The 17,262-nt window shown below is 32.9% G+C and overlaps 1 protein-coding gene across 1 annotated transcript; it reads right to left on the minus strand.

Annotated features, from left to right (window-relative positions):
* Positions 1-10,795: 10,795 nt before the first annotated feature.
* LOC129306990 (probable inositol transporter 2) lies at positions 10,796-15,203 on the minus strand. The gene is made up of 6 exons (XM_054947829.1): positions 14,876-15,203; positions 14,595-14,665; positions 12,612-12,947; positions 12,371-12,478; positions 11,672-12,268; positions 10,796-11,507 (listed from the first exon to the last, which is right to left on the minus strand). The coding sequence occupies exons 1-6, from the start codon at positions 15,009-15,011 to the stop codon at positions 11,034-11,036; spliced, it is 1,722 nt and encodes a 573-aa protein (XP_054803804.1). The 5' UTR covers positions 15,012-15,203; the 3' UTR covers positions 10,796-11,033.
* Positions 15,204-17,262: the final 2,059 nt, after the last annotated feature.

Consider the following 17,262-nt stretch of genomic DNA (forward strand, 5'->3'; position numbering starts at 1 on the left):
TTCAAAACACCCTGTGCGATTTATGGCAGAGAAATAAATCAAAGCATAATTTCTTTCTTTCAGTTTATCTTGCAGCTAGCCGTTCTAATGTCTGATTGATTCGTTTTGGAGGCGCTTGTAATCCTTTTCAATCTATGTATGTATACCATTTTATATTGCAAGTAACTGATAATTTAGGGTTTGTTTTATTTTTTAGTATTTATTTTTAAAATTTATTTTATAAAGTTTTTTTTACGGGTTGTGTTTTGAAATAAAAAAAAAGAAAAATTCATTTAGTTATATTAATTTGAAAAGAGTTTTAAAGTTAAAATTTTTTTATTGAAAACAAACTTTTTGAAAAAATGTCTTTCGTCATTAATTATCGTTGGCTATTGCCACCGCCCATCGCCTTACTGTTGTTGCCATTGGCTACCATTGACCATTACCGTGAGCCACCTCCAGTCACCACTGACTACTAATTTTCACCATCAACAAATGGTGGTAATCGGAAGTGATCATTAATGATGACTCGCAGGGATGACAATGGCTGATGGATAGTTGCCAATTGTAATGGCTAACAGTGATGATTGATGGTGGTACCTACTTATTGTTGAATTTGAATTTAATAACTGTACTTAGTACATGTATTGAGTACCTATATGATGTAAACATTTAAAATTTATATCAATGTTCATGCATTTATATTTTGCTTGAAATTATTGAACGAGTGAGTTTATTTGAACTATTGAGATGAATTTTAATGGCTCGGATCAGTGTACTCCCTCCATTTAAAGATATAAAATATTTTTAATTAAATCTCACTTCTAATAAAATAGTTATTTATTTTTAAATTAACAATATTTTTTTATATTTACTCATATTTAATATAGTATTTTACTCTAAAATAAACATAAAGTGATTTATTCATTAATGTCAATTTAAAAAAAATAATTATATATTAAAATATTAAAAATATCTTATATTTTTTAATATTCACTATCTTAAAAATTGTATTACATTTCGTAAGGAAGGAAGTATCAAATAAGCTATGTTGCCAATGACAACTACCAATGGAGGCTAGTGATAGCGGGCTATGATGTGTAGTGGCAATATATACTAGTAAAGGTAACTTCTAGAATATGCAAAATAATGTTTTGATGCACTTGACTATTATTGATTACTTTGAAAAAAAAAAAACTGTTGTTAATTATGATTATATTTATAAAATTGTTCTGATCTGTATACAACAACATAGACGGTTATGATAATAGATTTGAGGAAAAAAAAATAATGAGCACCAAAGAAAAAACAAAGGCAGGGTGTCATGATTAACTAGAACTCGTGTTAAACCTTGAATTTACAGTATTGTCTCACACAAAGTGAGAGAGGCAAAAGAGCAATGAGTAGGGTAAAAGTTGAAGGCCACTGTTAATTTGAAATGCGATGGGTAATTGAATGTAATGATTTTTTTTTTTAAAAGGAGACATAGTACGGTAATAATCCAAATGGGCAGTGACATAGTGGGGGGGATAAAGCAGAGATATTTGAGGGCATAAAATATTTAATTAATTAAGGGGAATAAAAGGATCAATGTGGAAATGTCCGTACGAAATGATGCATCTCTGTTTGCTCCCCGCATTGATAATGACGGATTATGTATATAATTTGATTTGATGGGCCATCAGCACTGCACAACCCCACTGTGACTCCCTTCCTGCCAACCAACATGCCTTCCCCACTGCCTTTGCTCCCCCTCCCTCCTTTCTTTTATTATTACCATTGTTCCACTTTCTATCTCCTTTTGTTTTTTTCACACGTATTCAAAATAGGCAATTTTTTATTAGTTATTACGTTTTTAATTTTTTTATAAATCATTTTTATTAACTTTATCAATATTAATATAAAAAAAATTAAAAGTATATAAAATTTTAAATATATCTTTATATAATAAATTTAAAAAGTAATATCTTATTACTTTTTCTCTCTTATGAATGATAATTTTAAAAATATTTTTTAAATATTACCTAAAAAGTCACACCGTAATTTATAAATGGGATCAAATAAACTTTTTATAATGTGCATTATACATAGGATTTAAAAGAGTACACATTTGTATATTACATTGTGTGCACCATTGGGTTTACTATTCATTTTACTCCCTGTACACTTTTGTCTGGTTAAGTTTTAATTTTTAAATTAAAATTAATTATGTTAAAGAACATCACTCAAAAGTCAAATATATCAAGTCAATTCAATTATGAAATAATATCTACTCAAAATTAAAGCAATAGAGATATAGAAATGACGGTAAGATGATAGAAGGATCACTTTTGCGTTCCTCAATTCAAGTGAATTAATGTAAATGAGATGCCCTATTTATAAATACAGCCTTACAACTTAATTGACCTATCATGTTAAATGTGGAGTGATAAAAAAAATTAAGGGGAGATAAATGTCCATGAATGTAAATAGAGAAATGAAACACAAGAGTAATGGGAGATATAGCCTTTGAAGTACGTCAAGTGATAAATAATGAGATGGACATTCACATCCACACTCACAAATATCCATATTCGTGGAAATTTTTATATTATTGTAGATAGATATTATATTGCATTTTACACGCCTGCACAACTAGCTGGCTAGTTTCATTCAACATTTTATGGTCAAACAAAACATAGAGTACCAGAGCCAAATTAAAATTTTGGAGTCCGTAACTCTCTATAACATGCTTTTAATGTTATTATCATATCATATCATATCATGACACGATCACGATAATAAAGTGATTTATACTATAATTGGGATATAAAATAAGCAACATCTTCATACTTACACTTTTTTTTTGAGCAAACATACTTACACTTTCGTTAGTCAATATATTGGACATTACTTCTAAAAAATGGGCTGTAGTTATTATTATTACTATTATTTTGGTCCTATTTCGTAGTTATTATTTGATTACAAAATACATGACGAGTTGATGATTATTTATTGATCATCTCGTACTTTAATCGCAAAAGGGGGTGCCCCATCAAATTAATTTTATAGTTAACAGATAACCGTGGACACATTTTTTGGATCTCTGAAAGTATGTTAAGATTGAAGGAAACAAAAGAAGGGAAAAGCCAGTGAAAATCACATTCCGGTCCTGATTTATTTTATTTAAATTTATTCATGGAAAATGAATATGTATACGCGTATTTATATGTGTGTGTGATGGGGGAAAAAAAAAGTACATTCAACTGCAAAAGTCTTTTAAAAACATATCGAATTTAAGCTTTCGTATTTTTCCCTCTATGCTTGTATTTTATATCGCGCTGGATCGAACCAACCAGCCCTTACATGAAGAAGTAGATAACTAATGAATTTAATGAAAAATTAAGGAGAAAAAAAAGATAGTTATATCATGAGGTGTCAGGTGTGTATAATACAGAGAGGAGATATGATGGGTGAAAAAAGGTTAAGAATAAAGTGGGCATGGGACGATGGGAAATGAGGAGAAATATAATAAAAGAGAAGACAGAAAATGAGGAATCACACGCTGAAATCATAATCGTCGTACATTGGGCTTGGAAGAGCGAAGCTTTGAGGAGCACCAGAAAAGGAGATTGTGGATCAATATTGGATTCTCTATGGTGGAGGGTAGTATTTTAATGGCGTAGGAGATAAAATGAGACGATACAAACACATATTTTATTCATTCATGGACGATTCAACCTTGCGATGCAAGTATTGGCACACTCCATGTCCATACTATGTTACATTGAAATTGTTAATTAATTAATTAATGAAGGGCAATCCAATTTAGATGTTTGGTAATTAAGGTAAGAGAAGAAAAAGGTTGCGGAAATCAAAAAGGCAAGTGGGGAGCGACACGCTCGAGAGACAAGGCTGGCTGGGTTCTCTGTTCGGGAAGCACGGGCACGTGTCATCCCTCCATGCCCACTCTTCCCCATATCATATCCCCACTTTAACGACTTAATTAGCAACTCAAAAAGGAAAAATTATTTGTAGATAAAATTTTATATATTAATCAATTTTATTAACTATATTTAATAATTTTATATTTTTAAAACAAAAATATGAACATCCAAAACTACCTTTTAAATAGAAATTCTACCACAAATTCTATTATATTTTTAAAGTTTGAACTCAAGATTTTTGATTAAGTTGATACAGTTTTTTTTTTTTTTAACAAATGAATATTGTATCTTTATACATACTTATTTTTTAAAAAATTATAAAGCAGTTTTAACTAACTTTTATCTATAAAAAATTTTAATATTATTAAAAATTACTCATAAAAATGTCAAAGTGTCTTGTATTTTTAAAAATGATATACTTAAAAAAAGAAAAATTATAATAAAATTCTACCAAAATATATAAATGACAATCCAATCTTTCAAAATGTCATAACTCCTCTAAGATCTTTGGGTACTTTTCTGACATTAATAATTTTAGATTAAATGACAAAATAATGGGTTTTATTTTATAATTGATAAACAAGTTTGAAAAATAATTAGTTCAAATATTTTGCTCAAACAATAACAATTCTGATTCTGTGAATCGCAAAAATTAAACAAGAAATCACAACTTCTCATGTAAAATTTTTTTTATTATTAAAATTTAAGTTCTAAAAATAATCAATCATCATAAATTTTGTTTAAATAATCATAATTTTTAAATATGTGAATTGTAAGAATTGAATAAAAAATTACAACTTCTCATGTGAAATTTCTTTTATCATTAAAATTCAAATTCTAAAAGTAATCAGTTACAACTTTTATTAAAGTAATGACAATTTTTAATCTGTAAATCATAAAAATTAAACAAGAAATTATAATTTTTTTGTGAACCTATTAATTTTTTTATTTTAAACAATGAAAAATTTAATTATTTAATCTAAAATCATTAATGTCAGAAAAGTATTCAAGGACTTTAGAGAAATTATAATATTTAAGGAATATAATTATCATTTATATATTTTAGTGAGATTTTATTGTCATTTTTTTTATAAAATATCATATAATTTTTGGGTGCAAGGGGAGACACATTGATTGGAGGGAGATGGAATTAAAGAGAAAGGAAGAGGAGAGGGAGAGAAGGGCTGGGTCTGTACGGTAGCAATCATGCAGATAAGTTGAGAGGAGAAGTTGTACAGAGGACATGTGAATGTGAATGTGAACGTGAAAGGGAGTTTCAGAGTTAAAGTTGAGAGAGGCGCGCGCAGAGATGCATCCATGTCACTCCTCCATCACTGTGACTGACTCCCTCAATTATTCACGCCCCCTGTCTCTCCTCAATCCTTCACTAATTCGTCACCTGATGGCTCGATTGCGTGCCGCTAGCTGCGCCCACACCACACAGAATCCCCTCTGTGCCGTGACATTCATAAAACCAGTTTCTGCCATTACCTTTTATCAATGTCGTCCCTTCTAATTTCTACCACCATCCTATCAGATCTTTGCCTTTCCTTAATGGCGCATGTCACCCTTCATTCTTTTTGTATACATGACATGTTCTCAGCCTCTCTTTCATGTTCTACCCACTTCTCTCTTCCACTGGCTCTTTACTACTGCTACTGCTAAGCCAAATTAATATATTTCAGTGCAAAAACTACTCTGCATATATACTCCCATACGCACATGAGATGAGAGGCGGAATATATAATATTCTTGCTCTGGATACATCACGGATTCCAACCTCCAATAAATATTCATTTTGAAATATATTACGACATTATTTTCTGATATAACTTCGAAAAAAGAAACAGGTATCTAGAGTAGACAGACGCGTGCAAAAATATTTTAGGCCAACACCTACGTCATCTGTGAAATCACTGTAGTTTTTATATGTACGTGCTAATTAATAATGATATTCCTTGATCATTGTTACATGATTTATATATAAATACCTCGCAACAAATACATGGATGTCTCGCATTCATATGTGAAATCCTTGTCATTTTTGCCCCGGAAAAACACTTTTACATCTTATTAGTGATCGAGTTCGCATGGGAGAAAATATTACTTGGATGCCTCTTCTGTTTAACTTAGTAAAACTCGGATTCTCACATGAAAAAGGTGGACTAGAATAGTGGACAAATACGAGTAAAAATACAAACGACATATAAGGTTTTGGATAAATAGATTCACGGTGGGTCAAGAAGGTCTAGCAGATCTTTTCGGCTGGCTCTCTCGAGCTCCATTACTGACTGATCAATCCCACAAGTGTATGAGATCGACGTGGTGATAGAACCCAGGAGTATTCCAAGAATTGTATCCAGAGGGAGACAATGATCTTTGTTGTTTACAAATCAATTGACAACTAAGAGAGAGATGATAAAAAAAAATGAGTTAACTAAAGTAATAGAAGTAAACACAATAAAAGAATGAAGATCTAATCAATCAACAAATGCTGGGGATCGGGTTTCCACCCACTGGGACTTTCCCACTCTTACCCAACTAAAACTCTTAATCAATTAAAGCAGTGACAACTAAATCATTTCAATAACCTTTCAGTGAATTAAAGTGTATTTATCAAGAGTCAAATTAGCTCTCATTATATCCTGAAACATCTAATTAAACTCATTATGCTACAATTGAACTTACCAAAAACACTAAAGATTATTTCTAACCCAACTGCTTATGTCTGTTATCCAAAGTCTATATTTACTCTTCTCCTTTTAATGTGTCACGCAAACCCATGAATGGAAAGCAAAGTGGCCAACCAACCAACCTGAATTAATTAAAAGCAAGAATAGATTAAATTGCATTAAAACCATAAATAAGTTAATCAACCACAATAGGAATCTAAAACGGAATGGGTAAAGAGTAAGTTGATCTTAACTAGGCTGCAACTTCCCTTAACTGGAGGATTAAAAACAATAAATCATAATAAACTCAACAAATCTCCAATTCAAGAACAAACATCAGAAGCAAAATAACAAAAGGGAATAGAGAAGCAACTCCTATATTAAAATAATGGTGCTCTCACTGTGTCTTCAGCCGTCTCCTGCCCCAATACGTGGTTCGATCCCCTAACAAGAAACCCTAGCTCCCCTTTTAAATGTTTTCCCTTTCTCGCATTGAGATTTTCGCTTCAAACATCATATCTTCTTATTTAATTTGCCCTAAATTTCCTTCAGCGTTTTGAGTAAGCTCTGCCACTTGTTTCTGCTCTCAACCCTGGACGGTCATGTCCATTGTAATTGCGTTCTGCCCGCAGACGAGAGACGAACAATCCTTCTCACCCGTGACCTTCATTCGCGAATGGGCAAAAACTGCCTTCATCTCTCAATTGCTACCGGTTGAGACTAGTGCTGTCCTATTCCATGACCAGTTTCACACACAGGCTTCCTATTGCTCCAGATTCCTTCATCCATAAATTGGTGGAGATTCCTTCGTGTCTTCATTCATGGATGGTTTGGATCCAAGGCTTCTTAACTCCTTTCTCTTACCACTTCCGCGCACGGTACTCAAACCTTGAGGGTCATCCGCGAACGATGATGATCTTATGGGCCTATTTTGGGCCCTTAGTCTGTTTGGCTTCATTTTGTGTTTGATTTTTCTAGTGTTAACTTCCTTTTCTTGATTTCCAGAGATGAGGAACAAGATATAGGTCATGATTTTTCTCAATTTTAACGCTATGATAACTTAATTAACACTATAAGTTGTATCATAATATAAGCAAAATAGCAGCTCATCATTGACATTAAACCCTATTTGACAATAACCAGACATCGGTTCAGGTCAGTGAAAACCTATATATGTGCCTGTTTAGTGGTTATGTACAAATGTACAAGGGAAAGCATATGAATATGAGTCTATATTGATGAATGAGGATGAGATTGTTTTGTTCAAGTATGAGTGAAAATTTAGAAATTAAAAAAAAATTAAATTAGAAAGAAATCATTGATCAACGCAAATTTTGGATTAATATAGCATCAGATCTATTTATGTATCCTAACTCTAGTAGAGAAAGCCCTAGCAAATGGATCATGATCACTCAAGATAAACCAACTAGGTTAGGTCTAGCATAATGGACTAGTCATTCAGAACATGATAAATTAAAGTTTAAATTCTTGTAGAAGACATGCCTACATTTAATGCCTGAAATATCTTGAATAGAATTACTTTCAATTAAAAGATTCCTGTTGGAAATTAAAAAAAAAAAAAGGATCACTCACGATAGTGCATGTGGATCGGATATAACATATAAGGCTCTATTGTGAGGACCACTAGCTCTTTCAATGAAGAATTAACTCTCGTATGTCTTTACTTGGTTTTGAGATTGCAAGGAGATAAGAGATCATTGATGAAGACTGATCCTAAAAACATATTGGGTTTAAAGGCTTGGTCATATCTTGAGTAGAATTAAAAGTTCTAAATAATTTATGTCTAAAAAAGTTTTCTTTATCTTTCCAATTCTATTCCTTCAACTAATGCTCAGCATTTTTTGCATGGGAAAGGATGCAAATATATTTACTCTAAGATAGATCAAGTCTTTTTATTAATCGACTGGGGGTATCTAAGGAAAAATATTAATTACTCCTGAAATTTTGTAAAATATTTTATAATCCTGTGAAATTTTGTCTAATAGAATTAACAGATGGAGCATATCTCAGTACCGATAATGATTCTAACAAAGTTTCAATGCTTTGTCTCATTATTATATATGTAGCATGGTTTTTCATCTTATTACAATGTACTATGTAGCCAAGTTTCTCTGCTTCTCCTCATGACACAAATAATATTCAAATATCTTCGTTCAAAAAATTTTAAAACTAAATTCATATTAAAATAATGACGATTTGTGTCGGAAAAATGGCCGCAAACGCAAAGTATAATAATGTTTTGAGTATCATCATTGATTCATTTCACTTACAATCATAAAGGCATCGCATCGCAAGCGGAGGCACAGGGTTTTCATGTTCATGGATTGGGCCTACAGGTCCAAGTAGGAGAGAAACTATTTTGGTCCAACTACGGGCTTTCAATGCTCTCTCTGTCCCCCATGGGCTTTCAATGCCTCACACCATCTGTCCCGGATTCTGGTTCTTCCTCGGCATCGATCATCTATTCTCTTTTCCCGAGGGGCGTCTTGTGGTGGCGATTCATCGTGTTAAAAATCCGAAACGGTACAGTTCCATCCTAACCCTAAGTCTATTAGGATTTAGGACGCATTTCAATTGATCATAGATAAAAAAAAAAAAAAAAACTATCTTTGAATTTAGCAATTTCACTAGGAGTAAACCCACAGAAAGTTTGAAGCCGTGCCAACCCTGTTTCAAAGGTTGGCTACTTTGACTTACGTGATGAATCGTTCAGTATTCACTACACGATAGATCTTGTCCCTGATAATGTAGGGCTCAGTATTCTGCTTTCCTTAGTACAGAGGTTGGGTGCTTTAAGTTGACGCTCTTTCATTAGTACTATGCTGGTGTTCTTTCAGCAGACTACAGATATGATTTTCTCTTGTCTTAAACAAGCCTCACAATTCTGTCATATTCATTTACGGGTATTCATTTACCTACAACCTTGAGAATTATCAAATATCTTTCTCTACTGTCATCTTATAGGATTTAAGCCATTTTGTTCATTTGCCCTTTTAATCCTGTTAATGGGTGCTCGCATGGACACTTTATTAGGAACGCGCGCTTATGACGGAGTTTGAGGTGGCATCTTCGTTAATGGGAAAATGGACACTTAAATTCTGAAAGGTCATCTCATCCAAAAATAAATAAATAAATAAATAATCTGAAAGGTGATCAGGAGGTATTTGCTGGTTTTCAAACTTGACAAGCGTTTGCAAATGGATCAAAGTTAAAAGGGTTTCTCTCCATTTTCTCTTAAACTTATTGCCTTCTAACCTGTTTAAGCAATGATTATTTTTTCTTCTATTTTTCCTCTCCTTGAGAATCTGATTTTCAAGGTTATCTCTTATCAGTTTCCCCGTGAAAATTAGAAGAAAATCTTGCAATTCTGCTATGCACTTTAATGAAGTGTCATTTTAACTATTTTACATGCAGTCAGTTGGGTTCACTGGTGCTTTTACTTACATTCTTGCTGTCCTATGGATTATGTTTAATGAATCCATATGGGTAATCCTTATTTTCCCGCTCATGTGAGTTATTTTCATCATGACATTTCTCTTGATAGCAGGTGATTTTCTCTCTTGCTGATGATATCTTCAAGCTCTACACATTATTGTTGTGCAATTGATCCGCTTTTTTCTTTCAACTACATCGTTATTTGACCAAAGATTTTATCAAGTTCCTAGATTTTATTGACAACTCTGAAAATCATTTCACTTTATCTTTTACTGGTTTTTTCCGAATATGTTCATATGTTGATGATATGAATATAGGTCTTAAAATTTATTTTTTAAAAATTTCGAACTCAATGTAACAAATGTCAATGCCCCGTGCATCTTAGAAATTCTAATTATCCATGATTCCTTAATTCTGAACCACATCTTCCTTTGAGCATCCTTTTGTCCTCAACCATAGGCCAAAGCCAATCACGGGATTATCATTGTCTTCATCTTTATTTTTAGAAAAGTGGAAAACTTTTGAGAGGTTGCCTTCCAATTGGCCTCTCTATGTGCTAGACTTGAAAATACATTTTATTTGAATACTAAAATCTTGATATTATGTCATGCAACACCTGTTGGAAGAGAAGCTTCACAAAAAGAATGCAAGGCGAGTGGTGGTGATCACTTGTTCATCGACTGAGCAGTAAGCACATAGATATCACCGCTCATAATATTGAATGATCCCTCTCATAAATTTCTCGTCATTTAGATCGCAACATGAAAAATAAAGCACCTTCTCATAAATATATTAAAGTAGTCCAATAAATGTCTCCGCCAAACTCAAATCTTTTGAGTTTAGGAGAAGATGGATGGTAAATTTACTTTGAAATGCTAATGCAACTACGGCTTCTTACTCATGAAAGGCTACTTTCGCAATACCATATTCTATATAATGCTTTCACAATTTAGGATTAAAAACTAGCATAAATTCACACACAGACACTCTAACTAGTCATTCACTTCTTTGTTTCTGGGCTAGAACTTCTTCGCCAAAACTTGAAGTTCAGGGTCCTTTTCTCCAGCATCTTCTCCACTTCTTCTATGGGAAGCCCTTTAGTCTCTGGCACGAAAATGATGACAAAGACAATTGCCGCAACAGCGACGAAACCAAACAACATGAATGTCCAGGCAACCCCCATAGCTTCTGTCAAGGATAAGAAGGACTGGGACACAATCAGATTTGACACCCAAACTGCTGTAGATGCCATTCCTCCACAGATTCCTCTATACCTCAAAGGATAGATCTCAGAGTTTATAACCCATGGAATAGTTCCCATCCCAGGTGAAAAGAAGATGATGTAAAGTGCAAGCCCCACTATTGCAACCCAACCAGCTTTGCTAGGACACCCTCTTGTGTACCACAGCCTGTGGTCATCGTGGCACTGACTCTTGGTTGTATCATTGGAGATCAAACATGCCCCAGGCAGAAGCTGCACAAGAATTTACAGTCAACAACTCATAATGATGATGAAAACAACATTTTTATATGACCATGAAGTGATGCCTAATGTCTAGATCAGCAACAAAATTAATCATTATCTTTTACTTAATCACTTCAACTTAGGATCAAAGCAGAGGATGTGGGATATCTTACATTGTTAGCTCTAGAAGCACAGAATCCACAATCTGCAGAAGCCTTCAGGCACTTCATACAGGTCCATCCACCATTAAGATCTGCGCTGTAATTGGGGCAGATAGTGCCGTTGAAGTGTCTGGTTTCAATGGCGCTAACAGCTGGGGAGTGAATTTCAGTCTCATGAAAAATGACAGTTAAAAGAGCAAGGGAGACCGCAACGCCAGACAAACTGATTAAAGCAAGCTTCTTCCTTCCGCTCCTATCAATGAAATATATGCTCACTATAGAACCAAAAGCGTTTAGTCCGGCTGTGACAAGTGATAGAAGCAGTGCTGTTTGGTTGGATGCAATGCCTGCTAGTTGAACAATGGTGGGGCTGTAGTACATGACAGTGTTGATGCCCACAAATTGTTGGAAGATTGCAAGCCCCATTCCTGCATATAGTCCTCTTCTTACAGTTGTAGTTTTGAAAAGTTGGACAATGCTTATCTTCCCTGATGATTCTGTTTCTTTAATTTCTGTTTCCACCGACTCCTTCAACGCTTGGATTTCAGTCTCAACTTCTTCCGGTGAGTAAATCCTCCTTAGAATTGCTTCTCCTTCCTCATGCCTCCCCTGTTTTATCAACGGCAAAGCAAAAGTTGGAACACTAAGTTAAGACGTGACTTCTTTGAAAATATTGAATGCAACAATATCTTCTAGTGATCGTGAACCAACCTTACGGAACAACCAGCGAGGAGATTCTGGGAGCATCAGCATTAAAACGATTTGTATAAGAGCTGGCATTGCAGCTACTCCTAACATCCACCTCCATGTTCCTGGTGCCTGAACATATCATCGTCATTCACACAGTTCCACCCAAGAATATCATAAAACATGTAAGGTATATAATAGTCTACACAAGTAGAGTTTACAATTTTACACAGAAACATGCTTAAAACAAAAGATGTTTAGTCACCTTGGTGAAGGCCAAGTTGATAAGGTAGGAAAGGAACTGTCCCCCCGTAATGAGGAAACTATTAAGGCCAACAAGGGCTCCCCGAACTTTGGTGGGTGAAGCTTCAGATATGTAGAGAGGAGAAGCCATGGAAGCCATTCCAACACCGAGGCCAACAAAAACTCGACCAACGATGAGAATTGTAGGATTCATAGCGGCTGCCATGATCACAGAACCAGCAAAGAAGAGGGCATCTGCAAGGACGATTGCTACCTTCCTCCCAAAACGATCGTTGATCCATCCTCCAACGGCAGCTCCTATGATTGCTCCTGCCAGTGCCATACTCACTATGGATTCCTGTTTTATCAAACACAACACCCATTTTTTACCTTTTTTTTTTTGGGGGGGGGGTAACTTTTCACATTTACAACTCACTCATATAGTCATAATTAGTTTCACTGTTCCAATAACTTCCATGTCATTCAACAATTTTTCTTGCATAAATTTACAGATACGGCCATACAGGTCGAGATTAAACAATTATATTTTTTGACCTTGCGCTTTGTCTTGTGTTGGGGTAAATGATGTAAAGAGTTAAACGAGTTCAAACTTCTATCTTGCGTATTGCATCGGGAAAAGAAAAAAAGTAGTCTCGACATTCTTGATGATGATGAGTAGAGTAAATAGCTGACGCCAGTTATATGATTTTATTAGGGTCAATTTTAATTTTAAGTTACTAAATACTTTATTTATTTTAAATTAAAAGATATTTTTAGAAAAGATTTAGTATCCCAAAATATAAGATACTTTAATAAAAATAAAGTTTTATTAATGATATTTTTTAATATTACCTTTTTCATATATTCTCTCTCTTCAATATTTTTTTTTATAAATGGAGTATTAAATGAAAGATAATTTTAAAAGTTTATATTTTTATTTTAAAAAAATAAGATTATAAAATATATTTAATAAATTTTATTAGTATATAAGATTTTATTTTAAAATATTTTATAATTTAAAACGAGGGAAGCACTATCTAGAAGGATCCTACTTTCGGCCGGGAACAAAAAAAAAAAACGGAAGAAGCCTACTTATTTCTTCTCCCGATGTGTTCGAAGATAAAAGAAAAAGAAAAAGGAATGGAAAATTTTGATGGGCTGAAGAAGTTGGATGTCTAACTTAGATTTACAGGACAAGCTACCTTATTGGGCCAATAAAATATTGACCGGTGGACAGGCCCAACAAGATTGAGACACATGTCACTTTCGGTTGGGGTGTATCTAGTAGTCATTATATCTTTTGACCGGAAAAAAAAAAAAAGCAAACAAAAGTAGGAATCTGCTTCACCGTTTCCTTCAACAAAAAGAAGTAAATAACCAAATAATTACGATCCCATAAACATAAATTAAACGTATCTCTTCCGTCTAACCCGGATCAGGTGATTGTTGCGATGTACGCAGGGAAAAAAATAGTTTACTCAAGCAATAAAAAAGAAGAAAGAAAAGGAGAGAGGAGGAGGTTACATAAATTACAACTTTTTTCTGATAATACATCAATATTAATATTACTAAAAATTTTGGGAGTCCGTGAAGAGGAGACCAAATCTTGCTAATTAGAATTGAAGCCCCACTCTCCTCGTGACAACAGTCCAAAAAGCAGACTCGGGCAATATTTCCAATGGTCAGAGCACAATTGTAAATTATAATTTGCTCTTGACCATTAAAAAAAAATGAAAAATAAGGGTTTTAATTTGATATAAACAGTAACAGATAGAAGTTGAGTTGTGAAGGACAGGCTGTGATTTGTCAAACTGATTTGAAATAAGGAAACCAAAGGCTTGTTTTCTTGTGCAACTTGGTGGTGGCTCTGAAGTGAGGTGAATGCAAGGGGTGATTTATGTCCATTAAAATATGGCAGAAATTCACAAGAAACAAGAGCCTCGGATCAAAGCAATGAAGAGAAAAATTAGTCTGTGACTCTGTGAAAATAAGCATTAATAATTACCTGCAGCCAGGTCTTCCTATCGACAGCCTTGAAATCATCTCTGATATACAGAAGAGCCCCAGATATCACACCTGCATAGATAATAAAACAGAGCAAAACAGGGTCAGAGAAACGCATAAATAAACGTTTTAAAAACAGAGACAAGCAGGGGAACGGGTCGGAACAAGAGAAAATATGGGTTTTAAATGGGATATACGGATTATAAATTGATATTAATACCGCAGACAGAAAAGTGATATGACTTTTTTTTTTTTTGGGTCGAAAAAAGAGAGATGATTTACCAGTGTCATAACCGAAAAGAAGGCCACCGATTCCAGCAGAGAAAGCGAGGCGAAGAACATAAGGGTTCTTCCATGACAGGGCCAAACATTCTCTGAAAGCCGACATGTCGGCGTCCGTTGGCACCCCTCCTTCCATGATTTGGTCGTCAACGCCACTCAAGCAGACGCTGACTTAGTTATACTGATCTTCCTACAGACCCTGTAAAAGGACAAGCTCGTTTTCTGTCTGTCCAGAGACACAGACCCTCGAGGGAGGAGGAGGAGAAGAAGCTGAATGGGGGAAGAAGAGAGAATGAGAATGATAGTGAGTCAGGGGGAGAAAGGAGGGAGGAAGGCGCAGTGTATTTATAGACTGAAAAACGAGGAAACGGCGAGCTTTGACAATCGCGAGTGGTGAATCAATCAAATTAATAAATAAATAAATAAGAAAAGAGTAATCTTTTTGAGATTCTGTACCAAACAGTAATTACGCTGGGGAAAGGGACGGTAATAAATACGATTGGGAAGAAGGGCAGAGTTGTAAATAAAAAATTATGTATGTTCGGGTGTTGGCGTAGGCCGCTACAACAACAGTAGCGCCTGCATCTTCGTCAAACATGGAAGCGGACGTCCCTATTTTTTCTAACCGCTGGCTCTTCATTCTCATCCGTTTTAATACAAAGTAGTCTAAATATGAGATGAAATCTTCTCCCGATTGCACCATTGTTTTGGAATCATTATAAATTACGAAAATGATAAATTCTCATTCTCATCCACATTCATCCAATCACTGTATCCCTGCTGGTCATTTCAGAAAGTAAAATTAACCTCAAGATGTTATCTGCACAGTAGTAATATGGTCAATAGTAGCATGTAACGCTCATATGATGGATTTTATATATTCTCCTCGATTAAATGTTTCAATTTCAATCAAGAAAAATTAATTATCTAGTCTTTAAGGTTTTAATCCGAATATAACTTAATTTTTAAATTTTGATTCGTTGTAATTTGGTCTTGTTAGTTTTAATTTTATTCTAACTCAATTCTTAAATTTTGACTTTTGCAATTCAATTTTTATAATTTTAATCAATTAAAATATTATTTTTTATATTTTAAAAAATAAAATTATAACAAATAAAATTATGTTAAAATACAGAACTAATTTTATTTTTTATTACTAAACAAAGTTTATAAAAAATTATAAAGATTAAAATTTTAAAATAGTTTTAATATTCATAATTTTATTTTTTAAAATATAAGAACTAATATTTAAATAGCTAAAACTATAGAGACTGAGTTGCAAAAGTCAAAGTTTAAGGATTGAATTATAATCGAGTCAAAACTATAAAAATTAAGTTACAATAAGTTAGAGTTTAGAGATTAAATTATAATTAAGTCAAAACTATAAGCACCAAAAAATTAATTTTTTCTAAAATAATTACATCATGTAAATTAGAATAAAATATATTGACATTTCTTTTATTTTTATTTTAATTACGAATGTATTTGTTTTATTGTAAAAAATATACCAACCTCTTCTAAAATTAAATCACATAACATAAACTTGTCTATCACTTTTAAAATTTTGGTTTCACTGATTTGACTATTAATTTATTTTAAATTTATACATGTTTGTCTAAAAATTATTTAAGTAATCTAAAAAATTTAATACATATATATTTGTTACTTAATTATTTATATTTTAATTAATTTAGTTATGCAAAATATTTACTCAGTAAATTGTTAAAAATTTAAATTTATAAGCTGGTAAAAAATATTTCAAAAACGTATGTATAAAGAAAGCTGCATAAAATAGGAATTTACTATAATGAGATGCTTAATTTTTAAATTTTATTGATCTTTATTCAAAAAAAATTAGTAATTTTAGCACAATATATTAAAAATTATTTATTTAAATATTATGATACTTAATTATTAATAATTTTCAAATTAAGGAAGAAATTAGATAATTAGAAAATAAATACAAATAAATAATTTTAACTTTTTTCAACATATATAATTACAAATAAAAAATTAAGTCTTTTAAAATATTTAGTGAAATATTTTTATTGGTATTAAAAACTTGATTAAAGTGTTATTGATTCTTGAATTAGAGGATAGTTCCATGTATTTTTAGTTTAAAAAATTAATTCTGGCTAGCATCAATGATGCTTGGATTTAATTTTTAATGTAATTAATAGTACTAAATTTTGTAACTGATTGAATAATTTCCCTTCGAAATTATTCACAAGAAAAAGGGGATAACATGTGCAAATTGGCATTCATGGTAAGTTAAAATAAAAGAGGACAGCAGTTCGCTTAATCTGGCAATCAACTTATTCAAGCTAATTACGCAGTGTGTAATTAATAGTTGATAAGCTATTATCGTCTCTTGTGCATACACTTAT

The sequence above is a fragment of the Prosopis cineraria genome, unplaced genomic scaffold (assembly GCF_029017545.1).
Source record: "Prosopis cineraria cultivar Desert tree isolate PC_DT_omini unplaced genomic scaffold, ASM2901754v1 PC3, whole genome shotgun sequence".
In the NCBI taxonomy this organism is placed as follows: Eukaryota; Viridiplantae; Streptophyta; class Magnoliopsida; order Fabales; family Fabaceae; genus Prosopis; species Prosopis cineraria.